The sequence below is a fragment of the Engystomops pustulosus genome, chromosome 8 (genome assembly GCF_040894005.1).
Source record: "Engystomops pustulosus chromosome 8, aEngPut4.maternal, whole genome shotgun sequence".
Taxonomy (NCBI): Eukaryota; Metazoa; Chordata; class Amphibia; order Anura; family Leptodactylidae; genus Engystomops; species Engystomops pustulosus.
In genome coordinates, this window is record NC_092418.1 from 91,291,857 (window position 1) to 91,313,907 (window position 22,051).

Consider the following 22,051-nt stretch of genomic DNA (forward strand, 5'->3'; position numbering starts at 1 on the left):
AACCTTGATCCCTAAATCTTTCAAGATGCCGGTGTAGAATCTGCTCTCACCAGTCACTACCTATTTATCTTTTGTACTTCACACTTGGGGAGACACAGAAAAGATAAAATCATCCCTCTAAAGCCCAAATAATTCCAAAATAAACCTGGGTATCATCTTATAATAAAACCCCATATACCTCATTGTCATGGATCATTTTTCTTGTAATAACAAAATTGGGTTTCGGCTCTGCTATCCCTCTGAAGTTGACAATAGCAGACATATGTTTGCAAAGTTTGGTGTCCCACAGACAATAATTTCACCTATTTCTCTAAATTCACTCGCATATTGGCTCTCATTTGTAACATCAAGTGAAAAAAAAGAGAAACCAGTTGCGTGTTTTGTCAGTTCTTCGGCTACAAGATGGGCCTGCCGAGCTCATTACGGGAGCATGAAAGGCGGATTGCATCATGTAGTGGCTCTTGTTTATAGATAGCATTATAAATTGTTATGTCTGTTTTATAAAAGAGCAGCGCTGCCAATAATCTGCTGGAAGAAAGCGCAGCCCGGGAGATGTTCACTGAATGTAATCATTTTGTTTACTTATGTCACAATTTCCCTTCTTTATGTAGGTTAATGATTTTGTTCGAGACAAGTTTACTCAGCGAGATGGTTCAGTTCCGCTCCTGGCTGAAATCATGGCTGGCGGTTGTGTGAGTATCTTGTTTAGTGATGCAATTGGGGAAAGAAAATGTTGATGTCCCGAGGAGAAACCTGATCTTATTTATTTTGTGTAGTAAAAAATAAAAAAAATTACACCTACAAAATCAAAAGAAAAACACATATAAAAACTATTGATGTGGTTTACATGCAGTTTTTTCCTAAGTGTGCAAATACCCTTATACTCTACATATTATACTCGAAATTATCAGATATTTTGGGCATTATTAAGCACATTTTATGCCCCCTTCCATTGATGTTTATGTGTGGAATCTGCCAGATGGTTGCATTCAGATTATGGAAAAAGGGATCGACTGCCCCCTCTTCAAATAAATTCAAATAATTAAGTGTTGTTTTACACAATTTTTTCCAGAAGAAAATTCATACTGATGGAGCCACTCTTAAATGTTTTTTTTTTTTTTAAATATTAGTGTATGTAGAAAGTTTAAAATGTTATTCCTAAATTTCCACGGCAGGGACCTACATTTAACAGGGTCTATGTCGAGAATGGCAGCCGTCCTCTCATCTGGTGGGACACAGGCCCCATCATCGAAGGAAACCTATCCTTTATAATCCAGCATCACGGCCTGTTAGATCTGACCACCGATATTGCAGTGATGTTTTTATCTTCCTTTTTTAATTAGCTTGTTCCTATATAAAACAATGTTTTATAATAATGTAAAAGAGGCAGAAGTGCTTCAGGGGCTCTGATTTAACTGTCTAATAGATGCCCGCCGGAGCTCTTCTACAACAGCCTCTGCCTTCGCCTCCTGCACAAAAACATGATTTTCCATTTTTGTGGCTTGTGTGTCAATGGTATTTCAACCCCTGCGGCCACCATATTGCCTCACAAGTGAGCCGTCTGTCACTTGTATGTCTTCCATTTTTTCAAATCCACAAAAAGAACGGGAGGTTGCCAATCGCAAATATGGTGACACACTGTGTGTCAGCCATGTTTTTCACAGCCCCATAGACGTCTATGGGAGATCAGAGCCACAAACACGTTTAATAATAGAAAGTTCTTAATTTTTTTTCTCAGAAGCACTATGCTGACACACAGGGTCCCGCTGCCGCATTTCCGTAGGGTTTTCCGACTGTTTTGGGATCGCGGCGCAGGGACAGGGATTTAGAAGGGGATTGTGTCGCACATGATCGGATTTTGCCGCATCGCCGCCGGCTTTCATGCAACAAAAATCAGTGGGGCGGGCCGTCAGGCGATTTGACGGATTTGGGCTGAGCGCGGGATTTAACATTTAAATTGTGTCACATCCGATGCACTTACATGCACAAGGAAGAAGAAGGTGAACTCTGTCGGACCTGAGCGGGGAAGCGACACATGCAGTATATCGGGCGCAAGATCTTAGAGAATTGCGCCGGAGTCCATGATCGTCAGACAACGCACAGTGGGGATCACGACCGGATCGGGTAAGTAAATGTGCCCCACAGGGTTGAGGAATCCTCAGCTGTGTGTATAATCCCATAAACCTACATGGAGCCGCAACGCAGCCGTATCACCTGAGAAAACAATGATTGTGTGCATTAGGCCTTATCAGGATTTTCCTCTAATCGGTGACATCAAGGACCAGAAACTAATTACACCAGCTGAGGGGTAATGTCAAGATGAGGCTGCTGTCAGACGATAGCATTTTGACTCAGTTTTGAAACGGAATTCAAAGCGCACGGGGGCAGCCATGACCGATCACATGTGCCTTTCTATGCAAACTCATGCGATCAGTAACAGTCACCCGGTGTCTTGTATTGCCTAAATGCGAGACACCGGTTTCTGATTGACGGTCACATGAGTTTGCATAGAAACGTATAAGCGTCAAATTGCTATCGTCTGACAGCAGCCTTAGGCAGAAGTGCATGTAGAATTGCTGCAAGGGGTGTGTATTAGCCAGTGAAGCCGGAGCCTGGAGGGGTTCTGGTAAAGCATTTCCCACACATGCATCCCGAGGAACTTCTACCTGATTTACTTCATTATAAAATGTCTTTTTATGTAGAAACAAGTTCACTCAAAGGGGAGATAAAACATCATTGCAAAATACATGCTCAGATCTATCAGGCAGTGATGCTGATGTATCAAGGTAAATTTTAATGATAGATATGACCTATAAGATCCAATAATTGTTTAATATTCACTGTTTGAGGCTAATTTTGTAATTTTATGGCATTATTACATTTTGTTGAAACGTATAGGGATATTATGCAACTGTAAAAATTCTGAGCCTCTAATAAAGTCAATATTAATGAAGATTAAAGGTGGAGTAAAACATCTCACTGAACATGTAGATACTTACCATGTGGACAGTGAGTCTTGTATAACTACGTCCCTTTTGGATGCATTTCACTGTTTAGATGGACAGGCTTATTCTTAAAAACTCTACTACTGCTTGTTTGTCCTTGTTCTTCTTGGGAATATCTTAGATGTCACTTTTTTTTTCTCCAGCTTTTGATTTCTAATGATTTCCATTTGAGTGAAGCTGACAAGCTGGGATTACATAAAAAAATACTATCCACTCCCAGAACTCAGGGCAGTGGGGTTAATGACCCCTACTGGTTTTTAATTCACAGACACGTCCCTAGGGGGCCCCTGAAGGAGGCTGCTTCTAGTCTGGTCTGATTGGATCTGGCAGCCTTGTGCATACCTAGGCCTTCACCTGTCACTACACAGAGTTTGCATTCAGCGCCATATGAGAGGGACAGTGTTGTGAAAAAAGTAAAAAAAAAATTATCAAAGACTGTTTTTTTTGTTATTTCTTCCCCATACTTCTACAAAAACTTTACATGTCTAATATAAGTATTTTTGGTGAACTGTAGGTGTAATCCAGGTAACTACCCCCTAAACCTCAGATTTGTGCATCACAAATGTGCACCAGTTTTCAGTGCCTCATATAACATTAGAAAAATCTGTTCATAAATATATGCACATGGCAGTGGATTTTTTTTTAACATATTGGAGCAAATTTTGTAGCTGAATATCTTTCACGTTTAGACCTAAGTTGGTCATGTACTAGTTCTTTCCTGACGTCCCCATATACCGGCATGCTCGTCTCAGCCCAGTGTGCAAGTATTTTGAATAAGTAGGAGGTCTCCCAGAGAAGAAATGGATTGAACACTTCCAAATCCAGTTGTCTGACATTTATCTCCCATAAGTTCTCCCGAATTTTCAGTAGGCCTCCCATACACAATGGTTGGTTGACTAGTCTCCCTGAAATCAGTGTGTTTGGCCAACATAACACTTATGCACAATAGTGTATTATAATACAGCCGATTTGGACAGAAGCCTGGGGCCCATAACCACCCAGAAAGCCCACTACATTTTATACTGAGAAGGACCTTCACCTTTGAAATCCTCATACATCTGTTCCTGCTCTCAGTACACATGCACACAAGAGCCATTTCAGGACCTTTAAAGGTCCTCCAAAGTCCTGAAACCACAGATTAAAAGCAGGCAGAAGGGACTCATCCCCAAGAAGCTGATTCTATTCCCATATGTAGGAAATGATTCCAGACTTGTAGGGGCAATAATATTCATACAACCTAGAGCCCAGGGCTGTCTTAATCTACCCCTGCTTATCCGTCACTGTTAGCTTTAGCCTGTGGCTACATTAACATGCCTGCGCCAAATCACAGGTGCAAATTCACTATGAGTGCATACTCTACGGATTACCCACACGGTCCGTTAAAAAGAAACAGGTGTGTAGATAGATCACGTTTAGTTTTTAAGGTTGCCATGGCCATGGCCTTTAATCTACAAAGCAAGCAGCCACATTTTCTGGCCAATTTTTTTTTTTTTTAGCTCTAACATGAATATTTTGCACTTTATATTTTTTTCCCCCTGGTGGCTACTATTGAAATCAATATCCCTTGTTGTGATAGAGTGATCTCATATACCAACCATCCAACCAAATACCACTTATTATTTTTTTTTAAAAAGTGTGAAATCTCGTTGTTACCTCCTTTAAAAAAATGTTTTTGGACTTTAATGTTCATGATTTCTTTATATATATATATATATACCTTTGAATTTTTTAACACTAATTTCTCAGAAAATGATTAAAAAGAAAAAAAAAACTATTACACAAAATTCTCAATGCTGAATTAATTATGCAAAATTTCTACCAAATGAGTCTTTCCTAGTTTACCTGAATTAACGATTAAGGATCTTTCAGAGATCTGACACATCAAAGCTGTTAAGTAATAAAATGATGAAGGATTCCGGATTGCAGACACTTAATTTTTTTTTTTTCTTCTTCAGACAAAGTCCCTTCACCCACACAGTGCATGTAATTCATTGCTGGAAGTGATGTTGATTGAGCTCTACAGATTTGATCAACTCTTTGTTCTTGAGATCATCATGGTGACATCTGTCCTGATATTATTAGTGGAGAATATATATAAAATAAGTGGGGCCCTGTAATCTGATTTCTTGTGCTTGTGACCAAGATCCAATTAAATTATCAGATGGGAACACTGTACAGACATAACATGTATATCACTTATGGGCTATGTCTGCATTTTCACCCGACCCTGTCTTGTTTAATTCTTCACCGGAGCTGTAGGCCAAGATTCAGGGAGCAGATATACTCTAATATAGGATGATGGTATCACCCGTAAAGATGTCACACAAAAAAAAAAAAAAATTTCTCTCTTAAGCCATATTTGTAAAGCAGATGAAACATTGAACACGTTACATTGCCCAAAATAAGAGGCATCACATATTAGGACTATACTAGCTTCATAAGGAAAGATCTATTACAGCCCTAAAACCTGTAGAATTGTTGGAACTTGTAGAACAGGGTTGGAGCCTGGTGCCTCAGGCTGTATTTATACCTTGTGTTTGGATTGCATTTAGAAATGCAATTCAAATGCAGTAGGAAGGAGCATGACATTTTCACATGGTTTAGACCCAAACACTTATGATGGGGAAGGAGCAACACGTGTTTTGGGGGTAAACAATGTTGCTGGTTTTACAGGTTTTTAGGTCTAAACGCATCTGCGTTCTGGAGATTTCCTACCAATTGAATTGAGTTTTTATACTAACACAGCCTGAGGCTATATACATACATTTGGTCAGTACAACCCTGGAACAAATTGCACAGTCAACCTGGCTATTTAGGGCCGGATTACGGGTAGGACTCACAGGGCACTAGCCCCTGTGCTCCAACCACTTTGCACCTAAGGGGGCCCCAACCAATCAAAGGTGAATTACAGTGTTGGCCATTTAAAAACTCAAAGACTGGTTGGGAGCTGCGATCTCCATACAGCCCTGGGCCCATGGTAGTCTAAATCCACCACTGTCTGTAATTGATAAGTTTCGATTTTTATTCAGTATCAATCTGTGGGCAATTGTGATATCTGGGATGTCTGGAGAAACAATATTCTTTCTTGGTAGAAACATCCGGCCCTGTTCCTATTACTAAAGAAGAAGTCAACTTGGTAAACATTAGTGGTCAGTAGGTAAGTTTTCAATAAAATTGCCCGATCCAGAGGTTGAACATCTCTCCTGTATTTACAACAAGTCCTGTGGCTATGTCATCAATATTGTTCTTGCGGCTATAAGTAGAAAGAAAGAATTCAATTCATATTTTTATACATCCCGGGGTCCAAAACTAACTTTACTTACCTTTCTCCAATGCTCCGGTCCAGTGGCTGATGGTGACAGGAGATGCAGCGCTGGATTGGTGTGATTGGGAGAGATAAGTGTAGGATTTTTTTTTTTTACACCCTTGGGGCAAAATATGAAAAAATCCTAATCCTCGACAACCCCTTTAAATTTCTCTTTGTGAAGTAATTTGAAAGACATTTTTGAATAGATACTCATTCATCGTAAATACGAACATATGAGTTTGCAGACAGAACAATGAGGGTCCTGGTTCCGTGGCATACAATAGGGGGCGCTGTACCTTTATGCATCACAGGAATAGAAAGGAAGTATGGTATACCACCACCATGTGACCTAGTATGGTGAGCTAGCCCTGTTATGACCAGCTAATGTGTCTTGCATATAAGATTTCATATATAAAATTTTGTATACATAATTGGATTATTTTTATATTCTTAAGCGCATTATTTGTTGTTGTGTAATGCTACAAAAACATATATTTTCGATTAAAGCGAATCTTAAAATGTGTCTTTACATGGATGAAAACAGACTCGATACTCTGCAGTAATGCAGGTTCCCATAGAATGTAACACTGCTGCCCCTATAGGCAGAAACTAAAATTGCATCTTTCTAAAACTAAACAATAAAAATAGTTCATTGACAGGGAAGTGTAGGTTGGAAGTAAGAGGCTGAGATTGACTTTCTTTGGGACATCCTAATGTTTGGAGGATTTGCCTTGGGTGGAATTAGAAAGGGCAATAGGTCTAATGCGTAGGGTCACACGTTATACGCCCTGCAGCAATAAAGTGGCATAGGGTGCTGTCTGCCGGATATCAGTGTGCATATTTTGTTTTCTGCCCAGTCCTTTTTAGTTTTTTGCTTAATTGTTCATTGTGGGCGTTTTACCCCATTCAGTTGACACGGAGGTTAAACAGATGACTCCTGCTATTTATACTGATGCTCTGGGTAATGAGTATTTATAGTGTAATTTGTCAACACATCTGAAGGTGTCTGTTACCAAACAGATTTTAAAAAAATGTTAAAAATGGACCTGGAAATTCTGTATATTTTTGGAAAATTTAATTTGAACTATTAACTGCTGTATTATTCTACCAATATGGTCGATATTACCGCATTTGCATGGGTTGTTTTTCAGATTTTCTCCATTTCAGAATGTCAGATCTTAGTATTTATTCCACTTCTTCGAGTCACATATTATTGCATGATATGGTAGGTTTTTCATTCATGTGTATAGAAAAGTTGGGTGATGAAGTAATAAATTACAATTGTCATATTGTTACTATGTTGTCTGGCAGTTTGGGACCACCACATTGGCATCATGATTGTCTACAGCCTTTAGGGTCCAAACACATCAGGAATTATAAAGAGGAACTGTTCACCAAGACATGGCAACCTTGGCTGAGTTACCAGTCTAAAAAAGTTAAAAGTTTTAAGGTGTCTCCCCCCCCCCCCCTCCAAGATTCCCCTTCCTCTTCCACCCCTTTCGCTCCTCCCCCTTTAGGGCTGTTGAGCCCTTTTCATTGTACATGTTTTCATTGCACATAATATCTGTATCTTTCTGTAAAAGTATATTTCTCAATATTTTTTCATTTATCACTTGTTGCTCAAAAGTTCTGACATTAGTGTACAATCCTTTGCCCGCCTTGGTTACTTCCCTGCTGTGCCTACAATTTTAAAAGGGGCAAAAGGCAAGAAAAATTGCAAATTCCATACAAAAAACCGCATGAACAAGGAGTGATATACTGGCCCGATTGAGCTCACCACTGCCTGTTGCCACGCAAAGAGTAAACCACATGTAAAGTTGGCCTAGGTCCGATGGGATGGGTTCTGCATACGCTTGTAAAATTATTTATAAATTTTGAGGAGGATTAAAGGAAACCTACCATTAAAAACCTACCTGTTAAGGTAGATCTGATGGTAAGTTGCTAGTAACGTGCTAAACCCACATCTATTTTTACCTAAAGCTAAAATACTTTCTAAACTAAGATAAACTTTATCTTACTAATATGCTAATTATCTGCAAAGACTACTGGGGCGGGCAGTGGGAGCAAAGGCTACTCCATGCCGCAGTAGCCTATGCTGATAATTAGCATACTAGTTAAAGTACATCTTGGTTTAGAAAGTATGGGTTTAGGTAAATATAGATTAGGGTGTAGCACATTACTAGCAACTTTTCATCAGATCTACCTGAATAGATTTTCGATGGTAGGTTTCCTTTAACAGAATTGCAGTAGAGTACACTGTAAAAAATTCAGGCATGTCAGAAGTGGTGGCAGGTAAAACACAAATCAATGCATATATATATTAGTGTCTTTCTTTTACTCATTTTATTTTATTTTTTCTGTGCATACTCGTTTCTAGGTAATTTTTTGTACAGGACAAATCTAAAAAATATAGGCCAGTATATAGGTATAGGCCTCCCCCCCTCAGTATATAGGTAGCCACCACGCTGTAACCCCTCCCTTCCCCCAGTATATAGGTAGCCAACACCAGGGCCAGCGCTATCACTAGGCATACCTGGCCAAGTGCCTGGGCCCAGGGCTGCTGGGGGGGCCCACATAAGGCTGTACTTAAGGAATCCATGGGTGTGAGTTGGGCTTTTTCTAATGAATACATAGGGGTAAGGGGACTATATGTCAAATAACTATGAGTGGGCTGTTTGGTATAATAAACTAGGGAATATTTTAGGCCCACGGGCCTACTGAAACTGACCCTAGCCAGCACCCTCCAGCCTATCGAGTACTCGCCTTCTGGCATTCCCCGCGGCTCATCGTATCCCCTCATCATCTTCAGCAGTAGTACGACCCAGCGTATGGAGCTGAGTCGCGCTACTGCTGAAGAGGGGGGGAGACAAGCCTTGGGGAGTGCCAGAAGGCAAGTACTCAGTTTTTTTTTTTACTGGGGACAGTGGAAGGCTGCTGGCGCCCCCTGTTTCTTCCACCGGGTTGCGCCTGGGGCCGTCGCCTGCCCGCCTAGTGGAAGAAACGGCCTGTTTGTGTGTGTGCAAATTATTTTATTTACAGTGTAAAAGTTTATGGGAAACCAAAATTGACCTATGAATGGTTCTGTTAACAAATGTACATGAAATAAATATATTGGATGAAACTAAAGACATAAAATATACAATGAAGTCTTCTCAGAGCCCTCATTATTATAAAGCATTATGTTCCTGTAAAAACTTGTTTCATGTAGTGGACGACTTTGAACTTCCAGAGGTCACTAGGCCACTTTAAGCCGTAATTGTAAATGACTTATCCTGTGATGATATCACTCATAATTCTGTTTAATTGAGATGAAGTCATACAAAGCCCCTCCCTCTTTTCAGTACTTCACTCTACAAAAACAGGAACAATCTGGAGAGTTGGGTCGATAGTAGTTAGGAAAATTATAGAGAAAAAAGATTACTGCTCGTAGTGAAAGTCCTTCCTTCAGAAACTATATAGAGTCATTGTAGAATTTATTATAATTCCCTGAGATGTTTTACCATGGAGTCTATCACTTCACTCCAGACAGCAGCAGCCGGTCAGGCTCAAGATTTAATATATGTTGTGTCAAATTAAAATCTACATAGATAAACATAGAACAATCACTGTCTTGTGTATAGAAGTAACCTGTGGACAATGTGCTGACCCTAGAAGGTCAGGGGTCACCACACGGCTACTCATCTGCTCAGGGCGGACTGATGATGGCTAAATTGACCTCTGTGCATTTTATCCTTCTAAGACAAAATGCATTTTTTATATTATTTTAGATTTTGTATGTTTGAGTTTTCCATTCATCTATTGACCTAATTTAAGTTAGGAACAAGATGAATTAAAAACACAAACATCAAACTAATAAAACGTTTTCTTTGAAAAAAGAAAGGTTAGTATGCAGTTAGACACAATACAAAACTATATTTATATTTGACAATATTTTGCACCAAAAGAACAAAATCTTAACAAAAATATTTTCTCGACTCCAAGTAGTTGTGTCTCCCATTTTCTGAACACAGCTGTATTGAATGCAATATCTTTTATAGTTGTGGCACTTACACATTAAAGGAATATACCATCAGATCTACTGATCGTTACCACACTGCATGTTACCTGCTCCTGCTGCAGGATATTGTTTTATTTAGCTCTGCAACGGCATGATGAAAGAACTGTGTAAAAATATGCTAATGAGCCTGAGGCGCTCAGGCCGACGTCACCTGAGCACCTCTTGGCTCCAAAGTGTTGTAATATATTCACGTCCCCATACCCATTATTCACCGTCTGTCTGCGATAAGCGGGCGGGACTGAGGAGTGATCTGCAATAAGTGGGTGGGACTGAGGGGTGATCTGTGATAAGTGGGCAGGACTGAGGAGTGATCTGCAATAAGTGGGTGGGACTGAGGAGTGATCTGTAATAAGTGGGCAGGACTGAGGAGTGATCTGCAATAAGTGGGTGGGACTGAGGAGTGATCTGCAATAAGTGGGTGGGACTGAGGGGTGATCTGTGATAAGTGGGCAGGACTGGGGTGATCTGTGATAAGCGGGTGAGACTGAGGGGTGATCTGTGATAAGTGGGTGGGACTGAGGGGTGATCTGTGATTAGTGGGTGGGACTGAGGGGTGATCTGTGATAAGTGGGCAGGACTGGGGTGATCTGTGATAAGCGGGTGAGACTGAGGGGTGATCTGTGATAAGTGGGTGGGACTGAGGGGTGATCTGTGATAAGCGAAAAGGACTGAGGGGTGATATGTGATAAGTGGGCGGGACTGAGGAGTGATCTGTGATAAGTGGGAGGGACTGAGGGGTGATATGTGATAAGCGAAAAGGACTGAGGGGTGATCTATGATAAGTGGGAGGGACTGAGGGGTGATCTGTGATAAGCGGGTGGCTGAGGGGTGATCTGTGATTAGTGGGCGGGACTGAGGGTTGATCTGTGATTAGAGGATAGGACTGAGGTGTGATCTCTGATAAGCGGACATGACTGAGGGGTGATCTGTGATGAGCGGGCGGGACTGAAGAGCCTCTGGCTCATTAGCATCTTTTTAAAAGTTCTTTTTTTTATGCATACGGCCGTTCCGGAGAAACAATATCCTGCAGCAGGAACAGGAAACATGCAGTGTGGTGTGGACAGTCTACCCTCAGTAGATCTGATGGTAGAAGTCCTTTAAGGTGTCGGTGCCTACAACTGTGCAATCAGTCCATCAAAAAAGAAGAGCATGTACTAGTCAGAACCATTTTTAACAGTTGATTTTGGCACCAGTCGTGTGCAGGTACCCTAATAATTAAATATCAGGTACAAAGCATAAAAAACAGTTAACTTAACAAGAATACAGTCTAATATGTGTCGTCATTGACACAACCTAGTTTTACTTTTAGGGCTTATTCAGATATCCGTAAGACAACTGCAATATTGAAACCGTAGTGTGATGACACATCCGATTTCATCTACCGTTCACCCATGCTAGATTACAAGGGTCTATGACGCGCTAATTTGGGGTCAGTAGAACTGGTATTGGCCATAATGTATTTTATATGATGGAAAATCGGGGTAATCCCTAAATGGCCTTAAAACACACTGGGCCACATTTACTTACCTGTCCTGTTGTGATCCCCGAAAGTGCATTGCCCGATATCCTGCATGTGTAGCTTCCCCGATCAGGTCCGCCGGAGTTCACCTTCTTCTTCCTGGTGCATGTAAGTGCATTTTCTTGCGACACAATTTGAATCTTAAATTCCGCGTTCAGTCCGAATCAGTCGGATCGTCCGACAGCACGCCCCATGATTTGTGTCGCATAAAAGCCAGCACAGCTACGCCCCAATCTGAAAGCATGACACAATCTCCAGTTAAATACCTGTCACAGCGGCGCAAAATTCGAAAATCCGACAAAAGTGCGATCCGCAGACTCTTAGTAAATAAGCCCCATTGTATTTAAAAAAAAGGAGCTGTATAGAATGACAGCGCATAAGAGGTCAAAGAGCAGTGATGCTTAATACCACAAATCGGTGCATATAATTTATTTATTTATTTTTATCACCTGTAAACTATCTGCTTTTCCGGCCACATTCCAATATTTATACACTTACCTTGATATTTTTTAAAATAAATTTTTCCCTTTTAAAAGATGAGCTTTCCTCATTCATAATGACATCTGAAGGGATCTACATCCACACAGTTTATGATACCAGACTTGGTAATGTTATTAGTATTTAACTGCTGTATATAGGGCACTGGAGGCGAGGGAATTCATTTATCTCAGCATTCCCCTTACACAATCTAAAGATCTGCTGCCATAGCGGCTGGTAAAAGATCTGATGGAATTGTCTATTTGTGTGCAGGCAGGAGGCTCCCAAGTCATTTTCACAAACCCGCTGGAGATTGTCAAGATTCGCTTACAGGTCGCAGGAGAAATTACCACAGGTCCCCGAGTCAGTGCCGTCACCGTAATCAGAGACCTGGGCTTCTTCGGCCTTTATAAGGTGAGTCGCTATATATATGTTATATGGTATAGGTTTTTTTAAAATCACATTAATGGGGTACTCACATAAATTATTTATATACAGACCTAAAAAATATGGATAACACAATAAAATCTGTATGCAATGTGCTTTATTATATTGGTCATTCTTTCTCTATAAACCAATGCCAGGAATAGGCCAAAAAAGGGTCTGCCGCGAAATGTATTAAAAGTGAAACATCTTAGCAAATAGTCTTTAAAAATACCATTTGTAGAACTCTTGTGCATCTCCATGGTAACAGACAACAATCAAAGCCATATGTAGTCTGGTGTTGGAGATAATTTTCCATCTGTTTCCTATGACTTAGTATATGTGCGTTATGTAGTACACTGAGAGAAGGGGATATGACGGCAGGATCAGAATACACACGGATTGGTCTTCGGTCTGTTGCTATACAGCAGCATGGATCTGCATAGGACCTTTAGAAGTACAATGCTAGGAGCCTAGAAACCCCTTTTCTTCTGTTTTGGGGAGAGGAAAACCCCACGTGTATAGGGATCATATGTTAGATGATGACAATGAGTTGTCAAGGTTGAAATGTTGGACACAATTGAACCAAGTGACCGCCAACTTCTTATGGAAGTTTTATTGCTCTCAATACTACAGATTAGTTCACGTTAGAAGGACCCATACTTCAAACTATGAAGTTCACTCAGACGTCTTAAGGACCTACGATAGAAAATTGGGACAGAAAACAGCAAATGCTTTGAATAGTTTTTTTTGTAAAATCAAAAAAGTTAAATAAAACCTAAATTTGAATGTTTGTTGCAGGGTGCCAAAGCCTGCTTCCTGCGAGACATCCCGTTCTCCGCCATCTACTTCCCTGTCTATGCGCACTGCAAATCTCAGTTTGCCAACGAAGAGGGGCACATAGGAGCGTTACAGCTACTGACAGCTGGTGCCATCGCAGGTAACACCCTATTTTTAGATTTATTTTTCTCCCTTCGCTAGATAACTCTGTTTTTGTTAATAGAGAACACGAAAATTGTCCTCATCAGCCCGTTTATACAAAAGCAGTATCAGTCACCACCAAGGAGCAGTAAATATATGCTCTCCGTAGGTGATGTCGTTGTTTTAATGAGCACTAATTACATTAGCATAACTGGTGTAAACAGCTTAATGTCGTTCAGCGATTTGGTGCAGCATTAAGGGTGTCCATCTGTAGCTTCTGTCAAAAGCAGATCCTGAGATGTTCAGGTCGCTGGAAAATATTTTGGTAGGAAAAAAAAAAACAGGCGACTGATTACCTGATGTGTAAAGAGCTGAAAACTCACATTGTGAACGTAAGGCCACCACTCATCACAGAACTATACGACACTCCTCATAGGTTGACTTTGCCCATTTCGGTAGAATTTTTTACTGTGAGAATGACATTTCTTTGGAAGAAAACTGGTGGGAATGTTTTTATTTTTAAAAAAATTACCTTTGGAGAAGTGAGCAGCTGTTTAAAAAACTTTTCATAAATCGGTGATACTAGTATTGTAGTAGATCAAGTCCAACCTATAATCCTACGGTGTTGATCCAGAGGAAGGCAGAAAACCCTACAATGCTAATGCCAACTGACCCTTAGTAGGGAAATATTCCCGACCCAAAATATAGCAGAAAAACTTTATGGATCAAAACCACATTAACAACATTTTTTGTTGCCGTAACTTTTAACATTTTTTTGCTTTCCAGAAAATCCTCCAGACCCCATAATGAATGTTTAAAATGAATATAAGAAACTTTGTAATGTAGCTTATTGAAAGATATGCAAGAACCACATCAAGGTCTCCAGGCACTGGTTAAGAACATGTTTACTTTCAACCACTATAACCTTGTCGGGCAAAATAATTAATTTATAACCGTCCATGTATATAATAATATCTAGGTTGGGACCAATGGTCTATGTTTTGTCTGATACGTTCCGATTCTTCTTCCAAAGTTGATAGTTAGTATTGTGCATTTTGTTGTTAATGATGAGCCTCAACCAAAGGTGTCCGACACCAATATACTAACCCTACTACCACTTAGCAATTAGATTGTGTATGGAGACTTGGTGAGGAGTAACTATTGACCAAAACTATCGAGGTTTAGGACCAGCTTTAGACTTAACACAATAGAAAGTACAGGCGGTCCCCTACTTAAGAACACTCGACTTACATACGACCCCTAGTTACAAACGGACCTCTGGATATTGGTAATTTATTGTACTTTAGTCCTAAGCTACAATAAAAAGCTATAACAGTTATCACAGGCGTCTGCAATGAAGCTTTAGTCTTAAAGGAGTTGTCCGAGTTTAAAAAAAAAAATATATGTGGCCGGGAGCGGGGTTACTAAAACAATAAAGCTGTACTTACCTCCCGGTGCCCTCCCGTATCCAGCGCTGCTGTCGCTCCGGTCCGGGGGCCATGTAAACAAACATGGCCGCCGGAGCAGCGCTGGATTCAGCTTCCGGCCGGATGCGACAACCTTCCGGTCCCCATACACAATGCAGTGTATAGGGACGGATGGCGTACCCGGCCACGGGCGGCCGGAAGCTGAGTCCAGCGCTGCTCCGGCGGCCATGTTTGTTTACATGGCCCCCGGACCGGAGCGACAGCAGCGCTGGATACGGGAGGGCACCGGGAGGTAAGTACAGCTTTATTGTTTTAGTAACCCCACTCCCGGCCACATATTTTTTTTTTTTTAAACTCGGACAACCCCTTTAATATTGATTCTTATGACAACCCAACATTTTTAAAATCCAATTGTCACAGAGACCAAAAAAGTTCTGGCTGGGATTACAATGATAAAATATACAGTTCCGACTTACATACAAATTCAACTTAAGAACAAACCTACAGACTCTATCCTGTATGTAACCCGGGGACTGATTTTATAAGAAACTTTTTCCCTACTTCGGGCAGTTGTAGATAGTTTTGTTAAACTTTTGTGGCCTGATGTTTTTTTTTTTTTTAAGGTTAAAAACTCCCAACAACATTGGCCATCTTTTAAAAAAACGTATTTTAATTAAATTTTTTACCAATTTAGCCCCATATTGCTTGACATTTCATCCTATAGTCACTTGTACCATAGATTGTGGATGGAAATGCATTTTATCCACTGCAAAGTAAGACCTATTTTTATGACCTATTTAATACTTATTTTTATGTGCCCTTAATTTATATAAAAAAAATCATTGATTTATATTTACATAATCGATCTCTGTTTCTTGTTCGTGATCCAAAATTAACACTTACATTAATTCTATTAAAATCTGTGCAGTGAACTAAAGCTTAATACATTCTACATTTTTAGATGCCACTTTTCCGGTGAAGCACTAAACCATTTGCCTTCCCTCTCTGCAAAAATGTGTTCTCAATAGGCATTGAATTACTAGACGTGTCTTAAAGGGATTTGTTTATTTTATTGTATGAGCCAATCTGGAAGATTAAACAAACTCTTCCAGCCATCACACACTAAAATCACCCTGTCCTCCCTTCTTTATGTGCACAGGGTATTAGTGGGTGGACAGAGGTCTTACTATTTGCTAAATATTCTCATGGCCCCGAAAAAGCAAAGCGTCAAGGGTTTGCCCACCTTGGACAATCCCTTTTTGTGAAAAGTTTTCCTCCGTATTAATTCAGCTGTGCTTAAACTAACTTGTAACTTAGTTCCAATAATAATAATAATAATAATTCTTTATTTATATAGCGCACACAGATTACGCAGTGCTGCACAAAGCATGACAAATTGGTCCCTGTCCCCATGGGGCTCACAATCTAATCAACCTAACAGTATGTTTTTGGAGTGTGGGAGGAAACCGGAGGACCCGGAGGAAACCCACGCAAACATGGAGAGATCATACAAACTCTTTGCAGATGTTGACCTGGGTGGGATTCAAATCAAGGACCCCAGCGCTGCAAGGCTGTAGTGCTACTCACTCAGCCACCGTGCCGCCATAAAATTATTAATCTGCACATTTCTCGTGTGTGTTGATACCTTTACACAGCCCTTCATATGTTCATATGTTCACATGTTCTGGATTTTTTGCAAATATAAAAAAAATTTGAAAGATTGAACATAAATAAATCTAGTATTACAGTTTGGCACTATTGTTCCCGCCAGCTAGCAGAGACTGCTTTATATATCACTATGATCCAAGGAGTCCTGTCCCGGAACTGTGCTGGGTCCATGAAATCTGCCCATGGTCCGTTTTTCAGTACAGACGTGTGGTGTCTGCCAACAAAGGAAGGCTTTCTGTAGCCACATACATGGGTTTAGTGTTTTAATGGTTTCCTCCGGGTCCTCTGGTTTCTTCCCACACTCCGCAAACTTATCTGTCAGGGGATGACCTGGCTTTTGGTATCTCCAGGAACAGCCGTTTGGGACGTCTACCATCAGTAAATCTGATTTAAGTTTCGCAATGCAGTTAAAACACCCCTGAAAGGTTTAGCAAAAAACAACAGCCATTATTGGAATTCCACATCATGTCTGTCCAGCATGTCCCTGTCCATAAGGAAACTCTATCCACTTTTTAAATATTTTTACAGTATGGTTTTTGATAAATATGTTTTTAAGCCAGACATACATTCAGGAAGGAAATCTATCACCAAAATTAATCATGAAAAAACAAGGAACACTCATAGATCCAGCACCGGGACTGTGGCAATATTCTTATATTTGTTAACCATGGCCTCCTTCCTTCTAAAATCAAACTTTTCAAATTATGCTAATGACCAGAAGGGAGTTACAAAAGCCCTTCCATACTAAAGCTTCACAGGCTGTTACACTGAGCAGGAGCACCCCCACTGTGTGCTGCAACTTCTTCTGCTGCAGTAAGATTACATCAGGCAGAGGTAGTGCGGAACTGCTGCGGGAGCAGGTGGAGGGCCAGTCTGTGAATATGTAGCACAGAGGGGCTGTAGTAACACCCCTAGGGCCTTTCTGAATCATTAGCTTAATATTGAAAGTTGATTTTAGAAGGAAGGAGGCCATGGATAACAAATATAAGAAGGTTATCACAGTCACCGTGCCTGAATATAGAAGTAAATGGCACTGGCTGATGGATTTTAATAGTATATTTCCTTTTAAACTGCTTATTTTGCAGCTAGACAATGGCTCCCTTTAAAACAACTACTTTTTTTTATCATAAACCCACAAATTCATGCCAATGGCTTGTAATACTATCAAATACATAAATCTTAATCTCTAAAGCACAGATGACTGTATAGAGATCTGTGTTTATGGCTCGTTATTCTGTACACGTGAATGATGCCATCTATGGGAATAGTTACAGACCCACATAGAAAGTGCCGCCTGTATATTCATGACATAAGACCTATATCAATTTCTTCTTCCTCTCTAATTAATTTGTACCCCCCCCCCCCAAACCATTAATTTCATGGAAAATTAAATCATTCATCTCATACCCCTTCCATATGTCACATTCTGTTTCCCAGGAGTCTATGTGACATATTTGAAGACAGTCGAGGGAAATAGGTGGCGCAGACAAGGGTCTGTCCTCTCATATAAACCGCATTGTGTTCAAGTTATGGAACATCCTGACTTGCAGGCACAGCAGGGCAAAAGCCACCTCATGCCCGGGGCCAAGCTGATGGCAGGATGCAGCGTCCCGGCTTCCTGCTGACCAGTCATAGAGGTGGCATTGTCAATGTGTAAAGCAATCTATTCATCTCCCTGCTAGCCATGCACAATCCCCCCGGCTCCATTGAGTGCCACTAAATAACGGAGACCCCTATGGATGTAGAAGTAAAGCGAGGGCAGCCCGGCCATGCGCTTGGATGGAAAATGATCCAGGTAACAAAATACCCGGCAAGCGTTCTAGACGGATCCATCATCGGAATTCTCTTCTTACGGATTTGCCATAGATAAGCCATTCACAGCTCCTCGGTGTGTGACACAAGCGTGCTAATCCATTTGTGTATTCATTAAGCACACTTTGTTTAATGCCTGGTGCATGGAGCAATCCTAACAAGCATGTAATTTGCTATCCAAGGAAAACGTCTGGAGACACATGGAATTGTGTCCCGGGAGAGCGTGCTCTAGATCTATAGACCTGTCAGCGCTGGTGTCACTGGACAATACATTTTCACCATCAAGTACCATATAACTTCCTTATGTAATGTATATTCCTCTCTAGTGTAGAGATCTGAACAATTATCTGACGTCCCAGGATTTTCCTGAGATCCGTTTATGTTCTTTGTGAGTCAATCTCGTTTTTTTCCGGTTAGGTGTACCTGCGGCTTCCCTGGTAACCCCTGCTGATGTCATCAAGACGAGACTGCAAGTGGCAGCTCGGGCCGGTCAGACGACTTACAATGGTGTTATCGACTGCTTTAGAAAAATCCTCAAAGAAGAAGGAGCGAGGGCATTATGGAAGGGAGCCGGAGGTTTGTATCATCACTATTAAAGCTTCAAAAATAGACCCAGATTATAATATTTTACGTCTCATTAGATCGCAACAGTAGAGAGGAGTCAAGGGATGCCCAGGCCTGCAGAATTTGTTTCAATTTGTTTCCACGCAGGCTGAGAATATCGCATAGATGCTACTGTCATTTGTTTTCAAATTATAGAGGTTCATCCTTTAAAAATTATTAAAATTGTTAAAATATTATCATAAACTCTATGATATAAAGCAAAAAATATTAGTTAGTACTTTCGTCCCTAGGCGATAACAGACGATGTTCAGCCAGAGGAAAAGGACCTGTGTACTGGTCATAAATATGATGTAAGGACTTGAGTGTCTTCCGGCTGGACAGCAGCGCTGGCGCTGTAACAGTTAATACAGTGCCAGTGTTGCAGTTCGGATGGCAGACAGGGAGTCCTTGCATCATATTTTTGTAAGGAATCTCGTCCAATTCAGTACACGGGATCGGATCTCCATAGCGGTCCATTTCCACCAGCGGAACACGATTGAACTTCTATAGCTGCAATGCTGGAAAGAAAAAAATCATATAGTTTGCACATTTTTTGTATACATTTTTCAAAAACCTTATGGTTTTTAGAAGGTTTTGGCAATTTTAAGCAAATTTTATGAAAAAAAAAGAAAATGGACAAGGCTAAAGGAATTCAGAGCTGCATCACATGATCACCCCAGGAAGTTGTTGTGTAGCTTATACTTGGGCATTGTTAAAAACAAAATGGATAACTTCTTCAAGGGATTTTACGGCTCAAAAATGTAAATTTTGTTAATATGAGCCCTTTTTTTAATAACAAAAAATTACTGATAATAATTTTTACAAAATGAATGACTGACTTCTGTTGTCCCTCCTGTTTGTCAGCTTCTGTGGAGCTTACTACACTTTTTTACAACAGAAAAGGATCAGGAATTGGAGATGTCCAATCCTTCTCTAAGGAGATGAGTCCCTGTCATGGGAGTCTAGCAGTAGTATATTCAGCTGTATGTTCATGTGTATCAGTTTTCGGAAGGAATGGTTGCCGGTTGAATAAGTAAAATTTTGGCTGTGCCCTTCATGGCAACCTGGTCTCATTCATGACATCGAAGACAGGTTCCATAGACTACGGTGATACTGTAAAAGTTTTTTTTTGGCCCCCCTTCAATTCTTAAATTGATGAATTATGTGCCGTCTCTCCCCAGCTCGAGTGTTTCGTTCCTCTCCACAATTCGGTGTGACGCTGGTAACCTATGAACTTCTGCAGAGGTGGCTGTATGTTGACTTTGGAGGGGTGTAAGTATTTTAGGACTTCTTCTCTGTACATGGTGCATTTTATATATAGCTGGATACAAGTCTGGTTTGTTAAATCCTAGCATAGCCAGTCTGTGCTTTATAAAGAACATTTTTTATTCCTCTGGTGATTTCATCCTAGACATATGACATTAGGGTCTTGTCTCTCTGAAAAGTCTGGATTCCTCTGCAGAATGATATCAATTCATAGGCTGGAAAAAAAAAAGCTATCATTGAGCCGAGCAAATCTCAAATCGAAAAACTCTGTCCTTTAACTAAACCCATTTCCGTTCTTGTGTCCGCTCCATACTAATGAGTGTCTGAAAACTTCCCGAGGTTACAGAAGTAAATCTTCCTGCTACATCATATGAAAAGATCCTCATGGTCCTGTCTTAGACATAAATGTAGGAAGTTGTGTGTGAATAAATGGGGTATTCTAACGAGGAATTAAACTCGTTATTGCAGGTTCCCAATATCCTTGAGAACTGCCTAAGTAAATCAGCAAGTCTCGTGTGTAAACGTTCCATGTCCCGGCCTCCCTGGGAGCCATATAATAAGACTTGTGAGCTTAGCCCGCCCAATAAAATAAACAGTTATGTAACACACCACGTACTGATTGCCTTATGTCAACGTCTCGCCGCGTTGTGCTACTTGTTTATTGATAAAGGTTCTTTCCTTGTCTCTCCATACAGCAAACCTTCCGGGGCAGAACCTTCTCCGAAGACGAGAATCTCCGACCTGCCTCCTGCACAGCCCGATCATATAGGAGGCTACAGACTGGCAACCGCAACCTTTGCCGGGATAGAGAACAAATTTGGCCTTTACTTGCCAAAGTTTAGATCTGATGTGGCCCCTGCTAAAGCCAAAGCTCCCCCCTCTGTATAATACAGACACGTCTATGGGCGCAACAAGTGTTTAAAGGTGCAGCGCAGTGCAGTATCACTGGTCAATTGCATGTGAGTTTATCCGAGTTGCTTGTCCCGTTTTCTATAATATATTCATTTGTTGAGAGGTGAATCACCTGTTTGCACCGAAGAGGTTACTGGTTGCATTCAGCACATAGAATGTATCTTCGTTTGCCAAAAAGAGTGCATGTGTTTTTGTTTTTTTTTCTAATAGACGGCTTTACGTAGCTTTGCACTTACTGTTACTGTACATATTGTACATCTGTACAGACACCGCGGCACATAGGACATCTGTTACTCTTTGTATAAGGGGTGGCGGAGAATGTACAGGACATACTGGAGGTGTTTTATTAAGAACCATGGGTTAATATATAATGTATTATGATTTCATCATTTACGCATTTTATTGTATTTTATGGAAAATAAATCATTAATGTTTGAAGATTGTCTTGTTTCTACATGTAAGCTTAGTATTAATAACATCCTTGATGGACATCCTTGTCTTGATGGACAAGTGTCTTTTTTCAACCGTAGAAACTATGTGTGAACTATGTGTACTCTTAACCAAGTACAGGCGGTCCCCGTGTTACGTACAAGATAGGGTTCATTGATTTGTTCTTAACTTGAATTTGTATGTAAGTTAAAACTGTATAATTTA

At 40.6% G+C, this 22,051-nt stretch overlaps 1 protein-coding gene across 1 annotated transcript in view; it reads left to right on the plus strand.

The window, feature by feature from the left end:
• SLC25A12 (solute carrier family 25 member 12) overlaps positions 1 to 21,835 on the plus strand; it is an 89,994-nt gene extending 68,159 nt beyond the window's left edge. Inside the window, exons 13-18 of the mRNA XM_072121735.1 lie at positions 612 to 692; positions 12,639 to 12,779; positions 13,590 to 13,728; positions 19,034 to 19,192; positions 20,401 to 20,491; positions 21,181 to 21,835. Of these exons, the coding sequence (XP_071977836.1) occupies positions 612 to 692; positions 12,639 to 12,779; positions 13,590 to 13,728; positions 19,034 to 19,192; positions 20,401 to 20,491; positions 21,181 to 21,373 (804 nt within the window). The 3' untranslated portion in view covers positions 21,374 to 21,835. The remainder of the gene's footprint in view (positions 1 to 611; positions 693 to 12,638; positions 12,780 to 13,589; positions 13,729 to 19,033; positions 19,193 to 20,400; positions 20,492 to 21,180) is intronic.
• The last annotated feature ends 216 nt before the right edge of the window (positions 21,836 to 22,051 follow it).